This window comes from Camelina sativa, chromosome 3 (assembly GCF_030686135.1).
Source record: "Camelina sativa cultivar CO46 ecotype springtype chromosome 3, ASM3068613v1".
Taxonomy (NCBI): Eukaryota; Viridiplantae; Streptophyta; class Magnoliopsida; order Brassicales; family Brassicaceae; genus Camelina; species Camelina sativa.
In genome coordinates this window covers 6,815,400-6,833,102 of record NC_141882.1, presented here as the reverse complement: position 1 = coordinate 6,833,102, position 17,703 = coordinate 6,815,400, and the positions used below count along the sequence as shown (strand labels likewise).

Genomic DNA, 17,703 nt, shown 5'->3' with positions numbered 1-17,703 from the left:
GATTCAATCTTTTCATCTCAAACACGCTATATATCTGTCGGCCCATTATTAAATGGGCTCAACGCCATAAGTAGAAAAATAGTCAAAATTTACAAGTTTGCCACTTAGTTTAGCTCGCTGCTTCAGCCCCTTTCCTTTGGTCGTCAGATTTGCGTCCAAATCCCTCCCTAAAACCTTTTGACGGTGACGAGAGAGTGAGAGAGAGAGAGAGAGACGAAGCCAGCGAAATGTGGAGGCCTCTCGTAAGAATCGCCGCCGGGAATCTCAATTTGAATCGGAGTTCTTTAATTCTAAATGATACCGTTTCTCATTTCTCAGCGTCGAACTCAGCCGCCGCCGTGGGAAAACTTCTCCCGAGTTTAGATCATGCGCATCGATGCTTTTCATCTTCCAAGAGTACGAAATCTTCAATCACCAAGACGAAGAAGGCTGAAGGCAAAAAATCCAAACCTAAAGGCGGCGATCCTAATGCAGCCGGAGCCGAGGACGGAGAGTTTGGAGCCGGCGTTGGAGATGACCTTGAAGCCGGTCGAGCCAAGAGGTTAGCTGATGATGAGAAGATTCCGTCTCTAGATGTAGGTCCTAATGGAAGGCCTCTCTTTACTCCCAAAGATACTACACTATCGCAGCTTTCTCATAAGGATATCGGCTCCTACTTCAAATTCGAGTAATCTCAAATTCTATCTGAGACTCTGTTAATATTTTTCAGAATTTTTTTGTATGTATCATTGTGTGTGTTGATGTTTATGTATAATGTGGAAATGTTATAGTGAGGCTGCTTTGGAAACAGTTCTGCCGGAGGGTTTGGCTTCAGGGATCAAAGATGAGTTTAAGGGATCATGGAGACCTGCTTTGCTTGTGAGAAAAAGTTTCTTGTCTCTTAGGGATAATTTCAGACGCCTTGCTGATCCTCCCATGTGGCCAAGTGACGGTAAAGGTTAGTCTTTTTTGTTCATCCTTTTTGTCCGTTAGGTTGTTTTCTTTAAGTATAGTAGCAGGTTGTATTTTCTCCATAGAAATGTAAGCAGTGTAGTCTGTTGGCTTAGTCTTGCTTGTCATATGACCTTATTTGGGATCTGTAATGCCGTTAATCATTGCTTCTCTTTTTGGGGAAAAGGTGTCAAACTTAAGAAACAGATTGTTTTGGATGGCCCTGTTAAATGTGGAAAGAGCATTGCTTTGGCGATGCTTGTTCACTGGGCACGTGACGAAGGCTGGCTAGTTTTATATGCCCCGAAAGGGCGTGACTGGACTCATGGAGGTTACTTCTATAAGAATCCTCATTCAGGTTTATGGGACACTCCTCTGCAAGCTGAGAATATTCTCAAGGCAAGATTTCACATGATTCCTCTTTGCCAATGGAATTCATCCTAGTTTAGGAGCATCTCTTAATTTAAAGTTAACTTCTGTAGGACTTTGTCAAGTTCAATGAATCCCGTTTAAGAGAGTTAAGGTGCAAAATACATGATCCCCTCGTGCTTGGAGAGGGTGCGGGTGTAGGATACTTGAAAGGAGCAGATACTATGCCAGTTCCAGAGGATTCAACTCTGTATGACCTTGTGCAAATGGGGATTAAGAGCACTCATGCATCTGTTAATGTCGTCGTGCGACTTAGAAAAGAACTCTCACTCGTAAAAGATGTACCAGTGTTGATAGCAATTGATCAAGTTAGTCCTCGGATTTCCCTTTTGTGATATCATATGATATGATCTTAAAGCTGCATCCTTTTCCACTAGTGTTAATTTTGTTTGCTTTTTCTCGTCTTACAGTATAACAGTTGGTTTACATTCAGTGAGTTTGAGGAGCCTGTAACACCACGTTCTTGCCGACCTATACATGCAAGAGAACTTACAACGGTGGATTTTTCTTCCAAATTCTATCTGATTCAGAGGAATAAAGAAAACCCCAATTCACTCAATTCTTTTGGCAGGTAAATGCTTTCAGAAGCATGATGCATGAAGATATGATGGTGGGTGCATTTTCACATTCAACAGCAGTGGGAAAACTACGTAAAGACTTGCCAGATGTTCCAGTTGATGCTCGTCTGCCTTTCCCACGTTATTCTTTGGAAGAAGCAGAAGCTGTCTGCTATTACTATCTTAGGTGAGTGACATGAAACTAATTTGATGTCTTAAGAGTTGATAGTACTCAGCTCTGTAATCCTCTCTACTTATCAAACCCCCCCCCCCCCCCCCCCCCTTTTTTAGTTTTGATTCATCATGGAGTTTATCTACTTGAGACGATGTATTAAAGTGAATATTGATTTCATGAATCTGCTATTGTTTCAGGCAAAGACTGGTTCGGCGTGAAGTATTCACAGAAGAAAACTGGAAGAAGATATACTATTTGGCAAATGGAAATGGAGCTGAGATGCGTTGGTTAGCCCCTTTCATGCGTTGACGTTGGTTAGTCCCCCATTGTTGCGTTGAGAAGCAAACACAAAAACAAACAAAAATAGATTGTGATTTTGATTACATTAATGTCGCCTTTGCTGGTGTTTTTAAGTTATCCAATTAGTTTGGGAAAGAAACTCTTTTCAGTGACTTTTCTGAATTAAAGGAAGATTTTTGTTGTTTGCGTTCGTAGTTTTTAGGTTTTGGTTGTCTGTAAAACACTGGTTTTTGAACCTAAATTTCTTTCTAATAAAATCAGTGCCTCTCATTTATTATTGCTCCAATTGACAACAATGTAACCATACAGATGGGGATATCATATCAGCAGCTCACTAATCTTTTATTTAATGGAAAAAAAAAAGATTTGGATTGCATATTTATTCTGTTGATTAGGAATACAAAAATAGCATATAACATGACATTGACAGAAAGGGTTTAAAAAGAACAGCAAAAAGTTTGTTTTCACAGAAGGAAAGATTTAGACAACATTGACAAAAATACACAAGTTCTATTGAAAAAGAATTGACTTGAAGAGCTATACAAACCAAATGGCGAAGAAGAAGAAGAAGAAGAAGAAGAAGAAGAAGAAGAAGAAGAAGAAGAAGAAAAAACAATTAGCTCATCTTCAGAAAACGAAACCACACCCTCCACCATCAACATCGCCATCACCATCACCATCCTAACCGTAATAACTCCGAGAACACAGAAAAAAATTAATGAGAATTAAAAAGAAAGAAAATAACACTACAACCACCAACAAACGAACCCACCAGGAAGATCACATTTTCCAGATTCATGAAAAAATATTTAATGAACCCAAACTCGGATGTTGATGATGATGATGATGATGACTCAAACCGGTATGGCATCAACGTTCGATGAGTCTTCACATCTCAATACGATTCCTTCGAGACTTGTAGGGAATGTACATCTCCTCCATTGCCAACCAGCTGCAAGTGGCTCAGATGAGGGAACTATCATTAACACATTATCGTTTCTCTGCACCACTCCAATCACACTCACTGTGCTTCCTTCTTTTATATACCTGAAATTTTGAAATCCAAGAATCAGGATCTAAGCTTTTTACTACTGTGGGAGCTGTTAATGAAGTGCTTGTTCAGTACCCTTCTTTGAGCCGCATTATTCGATCATCGCTTGTTAGATTCTTCTTGTTTAACCATCGAACAAATTCTGGAGACAATTGCTCGCTTCCTTGATTAAAATCGATGACAGCAGAATCATCTACAAGAGGTGTTACCTTTGCACCGTTTCCAGTTTTGACTAAGGCTCTGAGACCAGATTGAAAATCAGAAATGTAGAAGTCCACCACATGTCTCTGCCACATACATAGACCAAGGAAGTGTTCTTTGATGACGTTGAGGAAGATAATATAACATTTCCTCTGTTGAAAACGAGATATTGGGGGAATAACTAACCTCTGATGATCGCAGTCCCCATGTGAAGTGACGATGGGAAGAGTTGGCTGGTTTCGAACCCCATCCACGATACTCGTAAAGACATGTTGACGTGTACACACATCTGGGAACTCTTTGGAAGGATGACTCAAGCGGTACATTACCACAAGTAACCACCTTCAAACAATAAAACAAGAATCAAGGTCATAAACATAGCAAGCCAAGATCACACTTGCAAGCCAATATCTGCTTCTATCCATCCAAATATGTTTTATTCCACTATTATAAACTGCTATATAGCCTTCTCTTAATTGCAGCCAAATAATTTATTGTATGATCAGACACCGAAGTCACACTGAAACCACAAAACAGTCAATTGTAGGACTGGCGAGTGGATGCTTACCCCAGTGACCTTCACGTATTGACCATTTTTGGCGGTTCTAAGATCAGCATCAGGATAACGAGCAATGAAATCGGTGATACCACGTCTCCCCCAACACATATTCCAAATAAAAAGCGCAGCAACAACTATGAACAAGATGGCGACAACAACGAGGAGAATTGGGTTGTGAACTGCTCCAAGAATGAAGCCTCCGGCAAGGAACCCCATTACGAATATAAGAACAACCAACCACAGCACAGGCTTTGGGAAGCTTTTCAAGCAGGAAAAGTCATCTTCTGGACCAAGGGTAGTTACCGCTTGGTTATGGACAACAGAAGGCATATGTGACTTCATCAAACCAGAAGAGTCTAGAGGACCAGAAACCTTCCTGGGTGCCCCAGATGAATTCAGAGGGCCTGACGTAATAGGCCCAGAGGTAATGAGACCTGTAGCTGGAAGAATAGGAATAGGTCCGGAATTTTGCCGTGTTCCACCACCAGATTGCGGTCCAGATGATTTCTTCAGAGGCTCTCCATGCTTAGATAAAGGTCCAGAGTTGGTTTTCTTCATTGAAACAGAACCAGCAGAAGCTAAAGAGCCAGACATACGGCCAGTGGCAATAGGAGCACCTGGACCAGATTGAGCAGTTCCTGCAAATGAGCCAGACCTTGAAGGAGCACCAGTTATGGGGCCAGACTTCCTTGACTTAGTCCCATCTGTTGGAATATCAAACATCTTCCCCAATTCTCCTGATCTCTTGATATCGCCACCCGTGTAAGGCATGGCTACTGCGCTCATGGTTGGAGGACGTTCTTTGGGTTGCTCAGGGCGACCAGACACAAATAGCCCATTGCTGAGCTGATGAGATGGGTATCTCGAACCCATTTTGGTTACTTGAAAGAAAACCCAGAGCAAGTTACTCTGAACACCACACTTTGTTCAAATCGTAAGAGTTTCAAATCCTACTGAAACCAAAAAAAAAAAAAAAAAAGAAACAGAGGAAGAAGTAGTGAGCAATGATGACTCAAAGGCATAACTGCTTCACATGTATAGAGATAACAAACATTATAAAAATGAAGAAAAAGTCCTCTCCGTCAGATTAAGATTGAGACGGATGAAACAATGGGCAAATACCACAAATCAGAAATAACAAAAAGCTTGAAAGACAGACCTATGCCGACAACTAACAAGCTAGCCGCCAGAACTGAGTTATATTTACTCAGAAAGCAGGAATAGCCCATTTGTATTCTTAAATGGACCACTAAAAGTATAGGCTCAGATCTCTAAGTTTCTTTCTACCACCGGCGATTATGACTAGTTGCAATCTAAAAAACGTTTCCTAAAACAAGAGAATCAGCAGAACAAAATTAAATCAAATGCCCGGAATCCAAATTATAGAAAATTTCCAAATACTACCCAAAAAAAAAAAAAAAACATCGGTGGACTTATCACTTGAAAATTTCAACGCCGTATCCACACACACACCAAACAAAGGAGTTCTCTCAGATTCCGAAACAGTTTCCATTTCAAGTAAAATTTCCCAAAAATCAAATACAGTACAAAAGTGTGAAATCTAGATCGCCATTTCCCAAACAAATCCCCAAAAATAGCCCTAGAAAACTCGAATCAGGTGAAAATGCAAAAAAAAAAAGGAATAAACCCCAAAAATGAAATCACGATCAACCAAGAAAGAATCGAATCTAGGAAAATGACAAGAAACGGAGGAGGTGAGATTGATTGGTACCTGAGTAGGAGTATTGTTGTAAGTTTCCGGAGAAAAAATGCAGCTAAGCTATCAGGAAGATGAAGTTATTGCTATTTGTTGTTGTGGGAGTGACAGTAGAAGACGAAGCGGAAGCAATACTGGGCAAGCCAAGATCCCATCACCGGCTCTTCTCTCCGTCGTGTGGATCTCGATCTCGATCTCTCTCTCTCTCTCTATTTCTGCCGCAACAACTGATGAGTTGTCTCAGTCTCTCTCTCCCTCTCTTTCTTTCTCTCTCTAAAAGGGCTAAGGTTTTTTTTTTTTTTTTTTTAAATGTCGACAAAACTGATAGGAAGAGAGGAAGAAGAAACACTCTGGTACTTTTTCTCTCTACAAGAGAAACAAACAAAACAAAAAAAAAAATGTAAATTCAAATAATATAATGTAGTGTTTTTCAATCTCAGCATTAGGAAAACGTACTTTTATCATCATTATAAACATTTAATCATTTGTAAATAAGCTTCTTTCCACCTAACTTTCTATTTTTAAATCTACAATATTGATATATATTTTATTATAGCAAGGTATATAATACATCTATATCAATATCATGGGAATAAAAGTATCTAAAAATAACTCATCCTTTAATCCATTTTAATCGCTCGTAGGAAAATAATCTTTTTAATTGTTCTGTAAATAAACCACAAAAAAAAAAAAAAAAAGTTGGATTACACAAGAAGAACTGTTATATTTATGGCGATAATTTTTCCATAGATATAATTTATAAACTCTGTTCGGTAGTGTGTTCATACAGTTTGATGGTTATGTGGGCGATTAGATTTGTCAAATGTCTTTTTCTTTTGCTCATTGGTAATTGAAGATAAGATGTTTTCTTTTCCATAAGGCAGAGACGTGTTATTGGTTTGTTTTATTTGGTCGATTTATTGGGTTAAGTTACTCTATTGAATTTGAAAGCTTTTCTTTCAAGCAAAGTAAAATTCGTAATTATGATTGGTCACATCGACTGGTTAGTCAATCTATTACCCCGTTAATCAAGCTCTATCATAACTCTTAGTATGATTTTAATCTGTATCTTGAAACTTAACATCTAAGACTATAAGAGATTAGGTTACATCAACTATTTTAATCAAAGAGAGATATATACAAATTTATGAATTATTTTTGCAGAGCATGTGGTTTCATTCATTAGTATGCATTATGCAAAAAACCTCGACGCGCGAAAGACACGTAATATCTAATAATGTAACTCATTTATAATGATTGAAGCAAGACGAAAACAACATTATATACTACAAAATAAACTAGATGTTTCTTAAAAATGAAAATAACCAAAAGAACAATTTTGAGTCAGGCCTTATTAATATTAAAACATCTATAAATAATAAACACAAACGTGGTTACCTGTCTTGATGCTCTCTGGACTGTATAGTTTATCTTAATCAAATCAAACCAAAGGTGTATAGGTCTCGTCATTTTAACATTTTTTTTAATCACAACATAACACTGACCGAATATAAAAATATCAGTCACTTCTTGATTTTTCAAATTTGGGAATTTAATAATTGTTTATCATGATTAGTCACCTAATGCCGTGCCCTTACGTTGGACTACCAAACCAATTAGAGTTTTACGCTTTTCTTTTGTCGTGACATAATTTCGAAATGATAAATCGAAACGGTCGGAGAATACCGGTTGGCTCAACTAAAATAAACCGGTCGGTTCAAAAATGAAAAAACGAAATAATCTGAAAGTGGTGAAACACCACGTGTCTCAGTGTTCCATGGGCCACCTCACTCACCGATTCACGTCGGTAGTTTTGTCGTTGCGTGCTTAACCCGTTGGACGCGTGGTATGTCCCTACCAAGACTTTATGGCCGACTCACTTGGCAAACTCAAACCCCTTTTAAGTTTGAGTTTCATCCTTTAGGTTTCTCTTACTGCATTAATTTAAAAACAGAAAAAACAACTAAAATAACATCTAAAGATGGCAGAAATAGTAAAGCATGGGAAAGGTTTTCACTTGCTATGCATATTCTCTATCTTCTTCATCCTCTTCGTATTATCAGCACACGTTTCGGCTGATGTCGATTCTCATATGAGAGGGGTGCCAAGTGAAGATAAAACGACGACGGTCTGGCTAACTAAGATTAGAAGTACTGGTAAAAATTACTGGGCCAAACTCAGAGAGACTTTGGATCGTGGACAGTCCCACTTCTTTCCTCCGAACACATAGTAAGTATTAGATAAATTACTCTCAAATCTTCCTTTGGTTCGGAGAATCTTTGTTTTGAACCGTTTCTTGTATATATATGTATATATAGCTTTACAGGAAAGAGTGATGCCCCGATGGGAGCCGGTGAAAATATGAAAGAAGCGGCGACGAGGAGCTTTGAGAATAGTAAAGCGACGGTGGAGGAAGCTGCTAGATCAGCGGCGGAAGTTGTGAGTGACTCGGCGGGAGCGGTGAAAGAAAAAGTGAAGAGGAGCTTTTCCGGTGGAGCGACGCCGCACCCGACGGGTTCTGAAGAGCTATAAATTAATACGCCTGTCGTCTTTAGGTTACGGGACCCTTTTATTAATGAAAATAATCAGTGTGTTTTGTTCTATTGAGTATTAAACGACGCAGTTTTGGGGGATGATATCTCCGATCCACTCCACGTCATATGCTTGCTTCTCTTGTATGCATAATCACATCACATGGTTTCTCCTGTATACAACGACCAGATCCCACTTGAACTTATCCTTCTTCGTATTTGTTCACGAATATAATAATATTTTAAAGATTCTACATTTTGATGAAACAAAACTGGGATCTAATTACGAATGTGTTTTTTTGCATTGAGGATTCGATAACTCATAATCCATATCTAAAACCTATAAAGGTTAATTATCAACCTAGAAGGAAACGTAGCCTAGTAACTATAAAAGGATGGGTTGTCCACAAATTAAAAAGGGAGGGATTAGTCCCTCTCGTATATGCTATAAAGTAATAGTGTTCTTCTACGTATACCATCGACGCAAAATATCGAATACACACACTTTAACAAAAGAAAATTCCAATACGGCCGAAAAATATTTATGTCTATTCCAGAAATATCTATACAATATTTTTAAAAGGCTGGGAATATAATATACCGATAAGACCAATTATTGTGATATATGACGGTGATTCAACTAGTCTTCGATCGTTGCTGAAAAATAGATATTTTCCATCACGTTAGAATTTAGATACACCTTTTATTTGTTTAATTTTTTACTTGTAATAAGAGATTAAAATAGTGATGAGAGACATACATACGTATTTGGTTTTTACATCTTTCACAGTCTTGGTCGTTTGGAGGTACGGTAACAAAAAGATAAACACAATTTAAATTTCGGTCCAGATTCATACGTTTAAACAAAATACGTATCTTGTTGATACATCAGTCTATGTAACGCCCCTTAGGATTTAAAAAAGTCTAACCATGGGCGTCCTAGTAAATCCGTGGATCATCCGTATACGGTACTTGAAAAAAAAAAAAAAGACAGCTAATTCAGTTTTAAGTCGGCTGGAAAGTAAAATAAAACCAAAACAAAATTACGATAAAAAGGTGGGAAAAAACAAAGCTTTGTCACAACATTATCCAAAACTTTAATTACAGCGTTGAAACCGAAACCCCGATCTCGTTCGTCGCTCTTTCCTCTTCTCTTCTCTAGATGATGATGATGGCTCGATCTCTTTCTCTTTCTAAAGGCCGTCTCGCCACCGCCGCTGCATCGTCCTCTCTCCTCCCTTCGTCACACATCGTCTCTTCCCGATCTCAATCCTCCCATCGCCGTGTCGATCTGTACGAAATCGATACCGCTGAGGCGTCGCAATCGCCGTCGGATCCTTTGATTCAGAAGCTAGAGGACGCCGTTCACCGGATATTCGTACGCCGATCTGCTCCTGATTGGCTCCCTTTTGTTCCCGGTGCTTCGTATTGGGTGCCTCCTTCTGGATCTGGAACCCAGTCTAATGGAATCGCTCAGCTCGTTGTGAAACTCGCGAATCCGTTAACCGATAAAGAATCGTTATCTGCTAATTCTTCTCATGGATGGCCTTCCTCTGATTATTTCCTTAAAGGTTCTTATTTTTGTTACCTACCTATCTGAATTTGATGAAAATGCATTTTCATGGATTTTTAATTAGTGCTTGTTGATAATCCATTTTTTTTGTGATTAGGAATTGGAATCTTTAATATGTTTAAGCTTTTTAATCATCGTTAGCTAGTTATTGCTCGATGTTGTTGTTACAGGTTCTGATTGGGATGTGATTTACATTTAGAGAATCATTCATTATTCATATAGGCAGTATCGTATTTGGTGGAGCAGGTTCTTTTTAATTGATAGCTGTGTGTTCTGAGAATCGATTTTGGTGTCGGTCATTCATTAACATTAGTGTTTTGTTCCTTTGTGTGGTTTATTTAGGTGGTACACCTAAATTGATGGAGAACAAGACCGACAACACAGTTTCAAATACTGAGTCTCACTCCGAGGATGAGGAAGTGTAAAACATAACCCCACTTCTCGTTTGGGTGAGTGGTTATTCACCCTAAACTTAAGTTATGATGACCTTAATAATGGAATGGTCAAACCACATTTCTGTATCCATGAATCCTTAAAGAGTCCAAAGTTTTTTTTCCTGAGGTCTTATGATTTTGTTGGGTTTTCAGGATCTGTAGATTTGTCAAGAACAGGAGCCACCGGGACAATGAATTCAGACGTCCAAAGAGCAAGTGCAAAGATGCGATATAGAAGAACCATCTTTCTCTATCTGATCCCGAAATGTGGGAAAATTGAATAAAGAGTAGTAGTTTGTTGTAGGTTTCTAGCATTTCCTTCTGTTTAAAATTAAATGTGTAACCTGTTCCTTTTCAACAGTTGGTGTGTATATATATTTCTCTTTCCTTGCTCTTTCAGTTATTAACAAGTTGTTTATGTTGTTAATTGGAAATATGAGGTAATCTAACCTAGTACGGTTTTTATACTTGACGAAAAGAAATTGCAATCTAATTTTCCATTTCGTCTCTCTCTCACTCATCCCCTTCTCTTGCGTTTTTCTCTCTGGTTCCTTTACAAATGAGAAATTGTAAACTAGTGGTCACATTTTTGATGATACAGTCTATAAAATGTATAATTACAGCGCCAAGCCAATTGTACATTATACATTGTCCTCCACCTCAACCAACAGAAACAGCTAAATTATCGTCCGAATCAGAAACATCCACGTTCTCTGTGAAATCCGATCTCCATTTCTCAAAAACCGATCTAAACTCAGAGAAATCTCTGCGATATCGAGACAATAGACTAATAACTTTAAACTTAGTATTAGGATCCAACTCAACTCCCTCCTCAATGCATTCCCGTAAAATCTTTTTCACTTTCTCATTCTCTTTCTCCTTGCACAAACCAGAGATAAGAGTCCTGTAAGTACGTCGATTCGGAGAAACCCCATCTTCTTTCATCTCGTAAAACAAAGACCAAGCTTCATCGATCCTATTCGCGCGCACAAGCCCCTTCATAGCTACTGTATACGACACAACATCTAAAGGATACTTCTCCAAGATGCACCGTTTAAACAAATGAATCGCGGTAGTGTATTCACCAAGCTCTATGAGACTGTCGATTACCGCAGTATGAAAATGAGCATCGAGACATTTGTTCTCCCGGATTATGATCTCATACATCTTAACAGCCTCGCGAGATGCTCCTCCTCGACAAAGCGCAGTAAGATAACCAGTAAATGTATAACAATCCAAGGCAAAGTCTTTGTTAGACATGCTGCGGAGTACTTTCAACGCATACAGATTGTGACCAACCTTGCTGAAACAGTTCAAGAGTATGTTTCCAGTTACCAGATCAAAATCTGTTCCTATACCGCTGGCGATCCTAGGAACGAGATCAAACTCCCTGGACAAAGATAAACTAGACAGTATTGAAGCAAAAGTATACTGATCCGCCACAAGTTTCCTTTTTTGCAAACTGGTGAAAACGTTACGAGCTTCTTCGAATCTTCCGAGTCTAGTGAATGTTTGTATCATCATATTGCAAAGAACAATATCTGGAGCTAAACCTTGGGATTGCACAATACTTAGCAAACTAAACGCTTCGTTAACCATTCCAAAATCCATAAACCCTTTGATTAGACTAGTATATGTCACGAGATTAGGAGAGCAACCGATCTGAATCATCTTATTGAACAGATCAACCGCCTTTTGCGGCTCTCCTGATCGAAAACAACCACTAACCAACATGTTCCAGACATGAACAGAAACAGAGATTCCACTAGATATCATCAATCCAACCACTTGAAACCCTTGAGCGACGCAGCCTTTTCTACAGCACAGTCTAATAATCTGGCCAAACCTCTCACCGTTAGGATAAAAACCTTCTCTAATCATCATCTTCAAAACTATCTTAACCATAACTAAATACTCTCGACTGCAAAAATGACACAATGCAATGTCGAAACTAAAGAAATTTCGAAAACGTATCCCTTCGAAAATTTCAAGAGCTCCATAAAGAAGATTGAGTTTGAAATGAACATCCATCATCATATTCATGGCACGAGCGTTGGGCACATATCCGAAACCATTCATGCCATTGTAGACCTCGATAGCCTTATCGTAGATATGACCACGCCAAAAGATCTCCAACAGTAACAAGAAAACACGAGGCTTAATCTCACAACCAGATAGCTTCAGTTCCTCTATGACTCGATCGATGCTATTGTATTGCCGAGTTAGTTTCTCAACAACACTAATCATGTGATCAAATGCTCGATCATCGTGGAAGTAGCTGTTCTGCTTCGCGCACCAGAAGAAGTAATTCAAAGTTTTGAGATCGGATGGTGACTCTCGTAAGTAAGAATACACATTATCGTGCGTGAGTGGTGGCTTCGGAGCAATTCTTGGAGAGTATTCACTTGGTTTCGTGGTGAATTGATCTTGAACCGAAGAGAGACTGAGTGTGTTAAGGATTCTCTTCCTCTGCTTCACCCAATTGCATCTCCATAGCATTTTACCCGCGACTCCAAGGTCGTAACCATGAAACGATTTTTTCTATGGGAAAGTGGAAACTTTTCTGGGAAACCCAATTGAGATCGAGGACAATGTTTGCGACTTTGAAAGGAAAAAAAATCGCCGGCGAGATTAGTGAAAGCAAGAAACGGGGGAAGGGTTTTGGTTGGGTCTGAAGAAGATTTAGGAGGAACACTCGAACTTGCGGCGGAGCCAATAGATGACTATACCGGATCCGATTCGGTACTTATGGAAATCGGTAGACTCCGGTTTAAGATTTTGCTTTAATGATTTTTTTTCTTACAGCTTGAGAATCTCCTGAACACATCATCAACAAGACAACAACATGATGAATTTATAAAACTGATGGTATCATTTGCTTAGAACATACAGTCATTTAATTTTCAGCAAAACTTTGTTACTTTCTTCCCTAATTAACATTGATAAATTTAAATTAGGAAAAATATTTATTTAATTAGGAACTGCAAGAATTATTACAACTATCCAAAGCTATGAACATGGGTGGTGGAAAAAGAACAAAAAAATAAGAAGAGAACAAGTTCAGATAGTTTGATTGTACATCAGAACTCCGAAGGTGTTTCTCGTTCCAAAATCTCTCGGTTTCTTCGGTTCAATACGGAGTTTCGATCGGAACTCTGAAAAAGCCTGGAGAGACAGAACAAACATAGTCCTGTTGTAGACAGAAGAATTAACAGAGTCAGAAACAATATCTGCAGATACATTTTATAACCGGAAGTAGTAGAAGAAGAAAAGTATCAAAAATAAATATTGAAAGCATCATTCCACATTATCTTTATATTCATCTTTATAAATGCTACAAGCCTACAACATAGCGGTAAGTTAGCATTATGGTTGAGAGCGAACCGTAATGCTTTTACCTGCATAGGCAATGGTAACCCCCGACATGATTCGTCCTAGAGCTGCCAAGAAGTAAAGACAGACCACAACCTGAGAGACATAGCACAGGCGGAGAAAACAAAAGTTCAGTTTCTAATTCTGCCACTAAGTATAAAAACCAGAGAAATGTATTGCATCGGTGTGGTACTTGACTAATTGGGTAAAATCACAACTGACAGGTTTCTGCGGAATCTTAGTCCATCTTCTAGGCTTTAATAATGGGTGTAAACAAGGAAGAAAAACAGAATGCACTTGCCCTAAGAAATAGCCTCTTGTCATGTCCGGTTGCTGCAACCCGCAGAACGGATTTAGCTGCTCCAACAGTATTAGCTACGCGCGCAACAATGTTACATGCTGTGTCCTGTGATATTTGCCACTCTAATGGATCCACAGGTACTCTTCACCCAAAATATATTTGTACTTTGTAAAAAACATTCTACTTTCGAGAATACAGGAGATTCTTTGTAAATCATCAAATCATGTACACTTTTCGTGTTGATGACTTATACATTGATCAGATCAAGAGGGATGAAAAAACCCCCAAGCTCATGGTTATGAATATCAAAAGCTAATACATTCACACATAAGCTTGAGCTTCGTACCCTAATTCGTTAGATTGAAAGAAAAAGCAAATCAAACAAGTGATTATGTGAGATCAAACACAGCAGAAGCACACTCAATTTGAATTTGAACAGATCATACACCTAAACAAAGAATTTCACAACTTTTCACCTTCAACAGACAAATTGGAGACGTATGATTAATCCCAATACTCAAAACAAAAAGATTTTGAAGAGATTTCTCAAATTTTAGGGGGGGGGGGGGGGGGAATCTTACGAGACATTGAGTTGACGGAAAAGAAGGCCGAGGAGGGCGAGGGAAGATAAGAGAACAATGAGAACGTCAGAGAGGAGTGAGAGAAGAGTCGCGTTCCGATTAACGCAATGGTAATACACTAGCGTCCCGCTCATCAGCAATCCGATCGCCTTTCCCATTTCTCCCATCTCTTCTCCTCTCACAAACTTACCGTTTGCTTCCGACTTTGCGACGAGTTTCGGTTTGGTTTTTAATCTAGTGCGTTGGTTCTGAAATTGGGGTCGGTTTGGTTAAAAAGGAAATTCATCAATTTTGCAATTAATTGTGGTTCAAGTTGGTTTTCTGTTCTTTCCAGAAAACCCAGACAGTAGTGCAACGCATGGGCGACTCGCGAAAGCCCAGACAGCAAGCTATCTTGACGGGCTTTCTCCCTTAAAAAATAGAGTTAATATCGTGTGGACCGATGGCCCACATATCAGATATTAAACTGATAAGAACAGATACTACACTTGATCTTAGCCAAAAGGCCGAGAAAGGTATGAGTTGTCAGTTGGATCCGACGTTTTATTTATACCACTCGGGTTAGAGCGAGAGTTTCCTCATTCACCGATGTGGGACATAAAACTAAACTAATGGCGTACGAGAGAGTAGGATGTGGACGCGAGTACAAGATTATTATCCCCCTCTGTAATTCTCAGAATCAAAAAACTTCTACAAACTCTTGTCATTCATTTATCAAATGTACTGTTGATTTCAGGTTCTCTTGTTGTTGCCGACGGTATGGCCAATGGCTGGTGCGGCTATGTATGAGTTAGTTAGTGCTTGGTACTTAATAAAATAACTTAATTGGTGAAATTATTAGGCTGGAAGGCCACAATCCAAGGTTAGCTTTCATCTTCTTATTTTGGTATAACTTGTTTAAAGTCAATCATCTCATTTTGATACATTTCAGATGGTTGTCTATTAGGCATAGGATCTCTAAACTTGCATCTTGGTATTTTTCTTAGAACACACAAGGTTTTGTGGTCTTTATGTTGTCTTTGAGATGGTTCAATTGCAGCTAATTTGTATTTGTGCTCGAGCTTACAGGCTACTATCAGTAGAGCTTGGACCAGGAATATTGGGAAATATCTTTTATGGAAGTTGGCTTCAGTTGGAAACTTAAAAAATTTAGATTGGAAATAACATTACCAGTTAGAGATTCGAGCTTCTCACTGTTGCTGGATATTAATCTGGTAACTTTACAAAGGCCTTTGAACCTGAAGACTATTGCAAAAACATATGGTACATCTCTCGCGGGTTCGTCTGTTCCAGCTCTTCACAAAGATTGTCTTTGGGAGTTCCAGCCAAATAAATTTGGTATTATGTTTACCGCACAACATTACTTTGTTGAGCTCTTCCTTCACTTAATAAGAGATACCCTTCAGGGATCATCATTCCATTTGTTCTCTAAGTTGCATTATTGGTCCTTTAATACTGTTTATACTTTTGTCCACAAGATAGTTGATTGATCTTCCACAAAAATCAGTTTCGTACGACATGTGGTTCAAAAAGGTTGAAATTCTCGCTAAAACTTTATAAATTGAGGAATGCAGAAGAATTCTCGCTAAAACTTTATAAATTGAGGAATGCAGAAGAAATTTTTGCAAGAAAATGTGTTCTTTTGGCATTAGAGTGTAGAGAGGTGGGGATTACATAATTGAAATGTTGTAGGAATAAACATAACAGACAACCAACATTAGTTTGTTTAAAGATGCCAAATTGAGAAGGAGAGTAAAACAAAGCCAAGGAAAATCTATATTAACCAGGTCCGACTTTGGGGATATCGTAGTGCTCACTCATGTTAGCCAGATACTGATTGAAATCCTCAATCCTGTTACGGTGAGACTTGTTGGCTTCCTTAGCTAGCTTCTGCACATCCAATCTCTGTTTCTGCTCTATGTACCTTCTTTCTGCAGGCGTTAAGAGTTCATCATCATCTTGCTGCAAGTTCACATCCTCCCTCAAATTTTCAATCCTGCCCGCTTCTTCACCTTCTTCTTCTCCTTCGATCAATTGACCCAGTGCTTCTGTGCTTTCTCCTAATAGCCAAACAACAACATATCAATTTTCCATAGTCCATGAATGTTAAGGAACAGTTAAAAGACATGTTATGAGAAGAAAGTGGTCGAGTCTTACCTTCAATGAGATCATGTTCAGTAATTTTAAGAGCTTGTTCTTCCTGTTTCTTATGTTTCTTCTTCTTCTTCTTTACTCCACCTGCTTTCACATCCAAAGCCTTCCCTTTTAGCTTCAGCTTCCCACCAATAACATTTTCGTATGCTGACATCTCTTGGCTGCTTGTAACAACACAGAACCACAAAACACAAATTTAGATTTACATATTGGAAGCCAAGAATGAGACTTAAAAGCTTTTGATTTCATTGATGAGGTTCGTTAACAGACAAAAGACTTTGTGGCACATTGAACAGTAAGATCACAAATATCACAAAACATAAATTTGGATTTTGACAAATTTGAAGCCAAGAATGAAACTTCCAAGTCTAAAAAGCTTGAGAATTGGTGACTTCTCAAGAAATTTAAAAGCAAAAACTACCTAATTCAACAAGCAAACGGAGAGCACAAATCATCCCTAAACCTTTTTCTTTCTTTCCCCGTGTATCACCCAGAGATTTTAGACCTAGGCGCTGAACACGAGTACACGACTAGCAAAGGAGCCATAGTAGATCTATATAGTGTATATACCCTAAAAATCAACAGAGAATCCGTAACACCGAAGCATACTCTACAAGGTTTCCATATAGATAACAATAACAGAACAACAATCGAAGCAAAAGCATGTAATTGAGCTAAAACTCAAAACCCTAACCCAATCAATCACCTGAAATCGAATGAAGATGTTGCAGAACACGAGAGAGAGAGAGAGAGAGAGAGAGAGAGAGGACGAGGTTTATTTAAAACAAAAAGACCAGAAAAAAGGAATTATTTTCTATTTTTTACAATTTTCCATTCA

At 38.6% G+C, this 17,703-nt stretch overlaps 7 protein-coding genes, 1 long non-coding RNA gene and 1 other non-coding gene across 13 annotated transcripts; 4 read left to right on the top strand and 5 right to left on the bottom strand.

The window, feature by feature from the left end:
* Window positions 1-39: 39 nt before the first annotated feature.
* On the top strand, window positions 40-2,665 carry LOC104778750 (uncharacterized). Its single transcript, XM_087500301.1, has 7 exons — window positions 40-667; window positions 771-937; window positions 1,118-1,329; window positions 1,413-1,667; window positions 1,770-1,856; window positions 1,931-2,103; window positions 2,289-2,665. The coding sequence occupies exons 1-7, from the start codon at window positions 228-230 to the stop codon at window positions 2,398-2,400; spliced, it is 1,446 nt and encodes a 481-aa protein (XP_087356427.1). The 5' UTR covers window positions 40-227; the 3' UTR covers window positions 2,401-2,665.
* Window positions 2,666-2,731: 66 nt separating this feature from the next.
* On the bottom strand, window positions 2,732-6,617 carry LOC104775788 (protein SHOU4-like). 3 transcript variants are annotated; one of them, XM_087500304.1, is made up of 6 exons: window positions 5,935-6,617; window positions 5,362-5,529; window positions 4,212-5,152; window positions 3,830-3,985; window positions 3,518-3,729; window positions 2,732-3,438 (listed from the first exon to the last, which is right to left on the bottom strand). In XM_087500304.1, the coding sequence occupies exons 3-6, from the start codon at window positions 5,073-5,075 to the stop codon at window positions 3,246-3,248; spliced, it is 1,425 nt and encodes a 474-aa protein (XP_087356430.1). In that variant the 5' UTR covers window positions 5,076-5,152; window positions 5,362-5,529; window positions 5,935-6,617; the 3' UTR covers window positions 2,732-3,245. The 3 variants fall into 3 exon arrangements, with proteins under 3 accessions (XP_087356430.1, XP_087356428.1, XP_087356429.1); XM_087500302.1 differs by lacking the exon at window positions 5,362-5,529 and having other exon boundaries at window positions 4,212-5,155; XM_087500303.1 differs by lacking the exon at window positions 5,362-5,529.
* A 1,161-nt stretch (window positions 6,618-7,778) lies between these two features.
* On the top strand, window positions 7,779-8,722 carry LOC104775787 (uncharacterized). The gene is made up of 2 exons (XM_010499712.3): window positions 7,779-8,148; window positions 8,238-8,722. Exons 1-2 carry the CDS (start codon window positions 7,901-7,903, stop codon window positions 8,449-8,451), a joined length of 462 nt encoding a protein of 153 aa, XP_010498014.2. The 5' UTR covers window positions 7,779-7,900; the 3' UTR covers window positions 8,452-8,722.
* A 468-nt stretch (window positions 8,723-9,190) lies between these two features.
* LOC104775786 (uncharacterized) lies at window positions 9,191-10,851 on the top strand. 2 transcript variants are annotated; one of them, XR_766076.2, is made up of 4 exons: window positions 9,483-10,021; window positions 10,194-10,269; window positions 10,366-10,472; window positions 10,611-10,851. XR_766076.2 is itself a non-coding variant. In XM_010499711.3 (3 exons), exons 1-2 carry the CDS (start codon window positions 9,613-9,615, stop codon window positions 10,446-10,448), a joined length of 492 nt encoding a protein of 163 aa, XP_010498013.1. In that variant the 5' UTR covers window positions 9,191-9,612; the 3' UTR covers window positions 10,449-10,472; window positions 10,611-10,851. The 2 variants fall into 2 exon arrangements, 1 of the variants encoding a protein (XP_010498013.1); XM_010499711.3 differs by lacking the exon at window positions 10,194-10,269 and having other exon boundaries at window positions 9,191-10,021.
* Window positions 10,852-11,024: 173 nt separating this feature from the next.
* Window positions 11,025-13,356, bottom strand: LOC104775784 (putative pentatricopeptide repeat-containing protein At1g16830). Its single transcript, XM_010499710.3, has one exon. It carries the CDS (start codon window positions 12,954-12,956, stop codon window positions 11,118-11,120), a length of 1,839 nt encoding a protein of 612 aa, XP_010498012.2. The 5' UTR covers window positions 12,957-13,356; the 3' UTR covers window positions 11,025-11,117.
* Window positions 13,357-13,410: 54 nt separating this feature from the next.
* LOC104778749 (reticulon-like protein B23) lies at window positions 13,411-15,230 on the bottom strand. Its single transcript, XM_087500300.1, has 4 exons — window positions 14,712-15,230; window positions 14,131-14,272; window positions 13,856-13,925; window positions 13,411-13,647 (listed from the first exon to the last, which is right to left on the bottom strand). The coding sequence occupies exons 1-4, from the start codon at window positions 14,876-14,878 to the stop codon at window positions 13,538-13,540; spliced, it is 489 nt and encodes a 162-aa protein (XP_087356426.1). The 5' UTR covers window positions 14,879-15,230; the 3' UTR covers window positions 13,411-13,537.
* On the bottom strand, window positions 15,036-15,230 carry LOC147946654 (U2 spliceosomal RNA). The gene has a single exon (XR_015596073.1). It is a non-coding gene; the product is annotated as a U2 spliceosomal RNA (small nuclear RNA).
* A 180-nt stretch (window positions 15,231-15,410) lies between these two features.
* LOC147946653 (uncharacterized) lies at window positions 15,411-16,214 on the top strand. The gene is made up of 2 exons (XR_015589592.1): window positions 15,411-15,573; window positions 15,780-16,214. It is a non-coding gene; the product is annotated as an uncharacterized LOC147946653 (long non-coding RNA).
* A 116-nt stretch (window positions 16,215-16,330) lies between these two features.
* Window positions 16,331-17,702, bottom strand: LOC104775783 (uncharacterized). Of its 2 annotated transcripts, none has more exons than XM_010499709.3 (3): window positions 17,572-17,702; window positions 16,869-17,029; window positions 16,331-16,771 (listed from the first exon to the last, which is right to left on the bottom strand). In XM_010499709.3, exons 2-3 carry the CDS (start codon window positions 17,017-17,019, stop codon window positions 16,491-16,493), a joined length of 432 nt encoding a protein of 143 aa, XP_010498011.1. In that variant the 5' UTR covers window positions 17,020-17,029; window positions 17,572-17,702; the 3' UTR covers window positions 16,331-16,490. The 2 variants fall into 2 exon arrangements, with proteins under 2 accessions (XP_010498011.1, XP_010498010.1); XM_010499708.3 differs by having other exon boundaries at window positions 16,869-17,026; window positions 17,572-17,701.
* Window position 17,703: the final 1 nt, after the last annotated feature.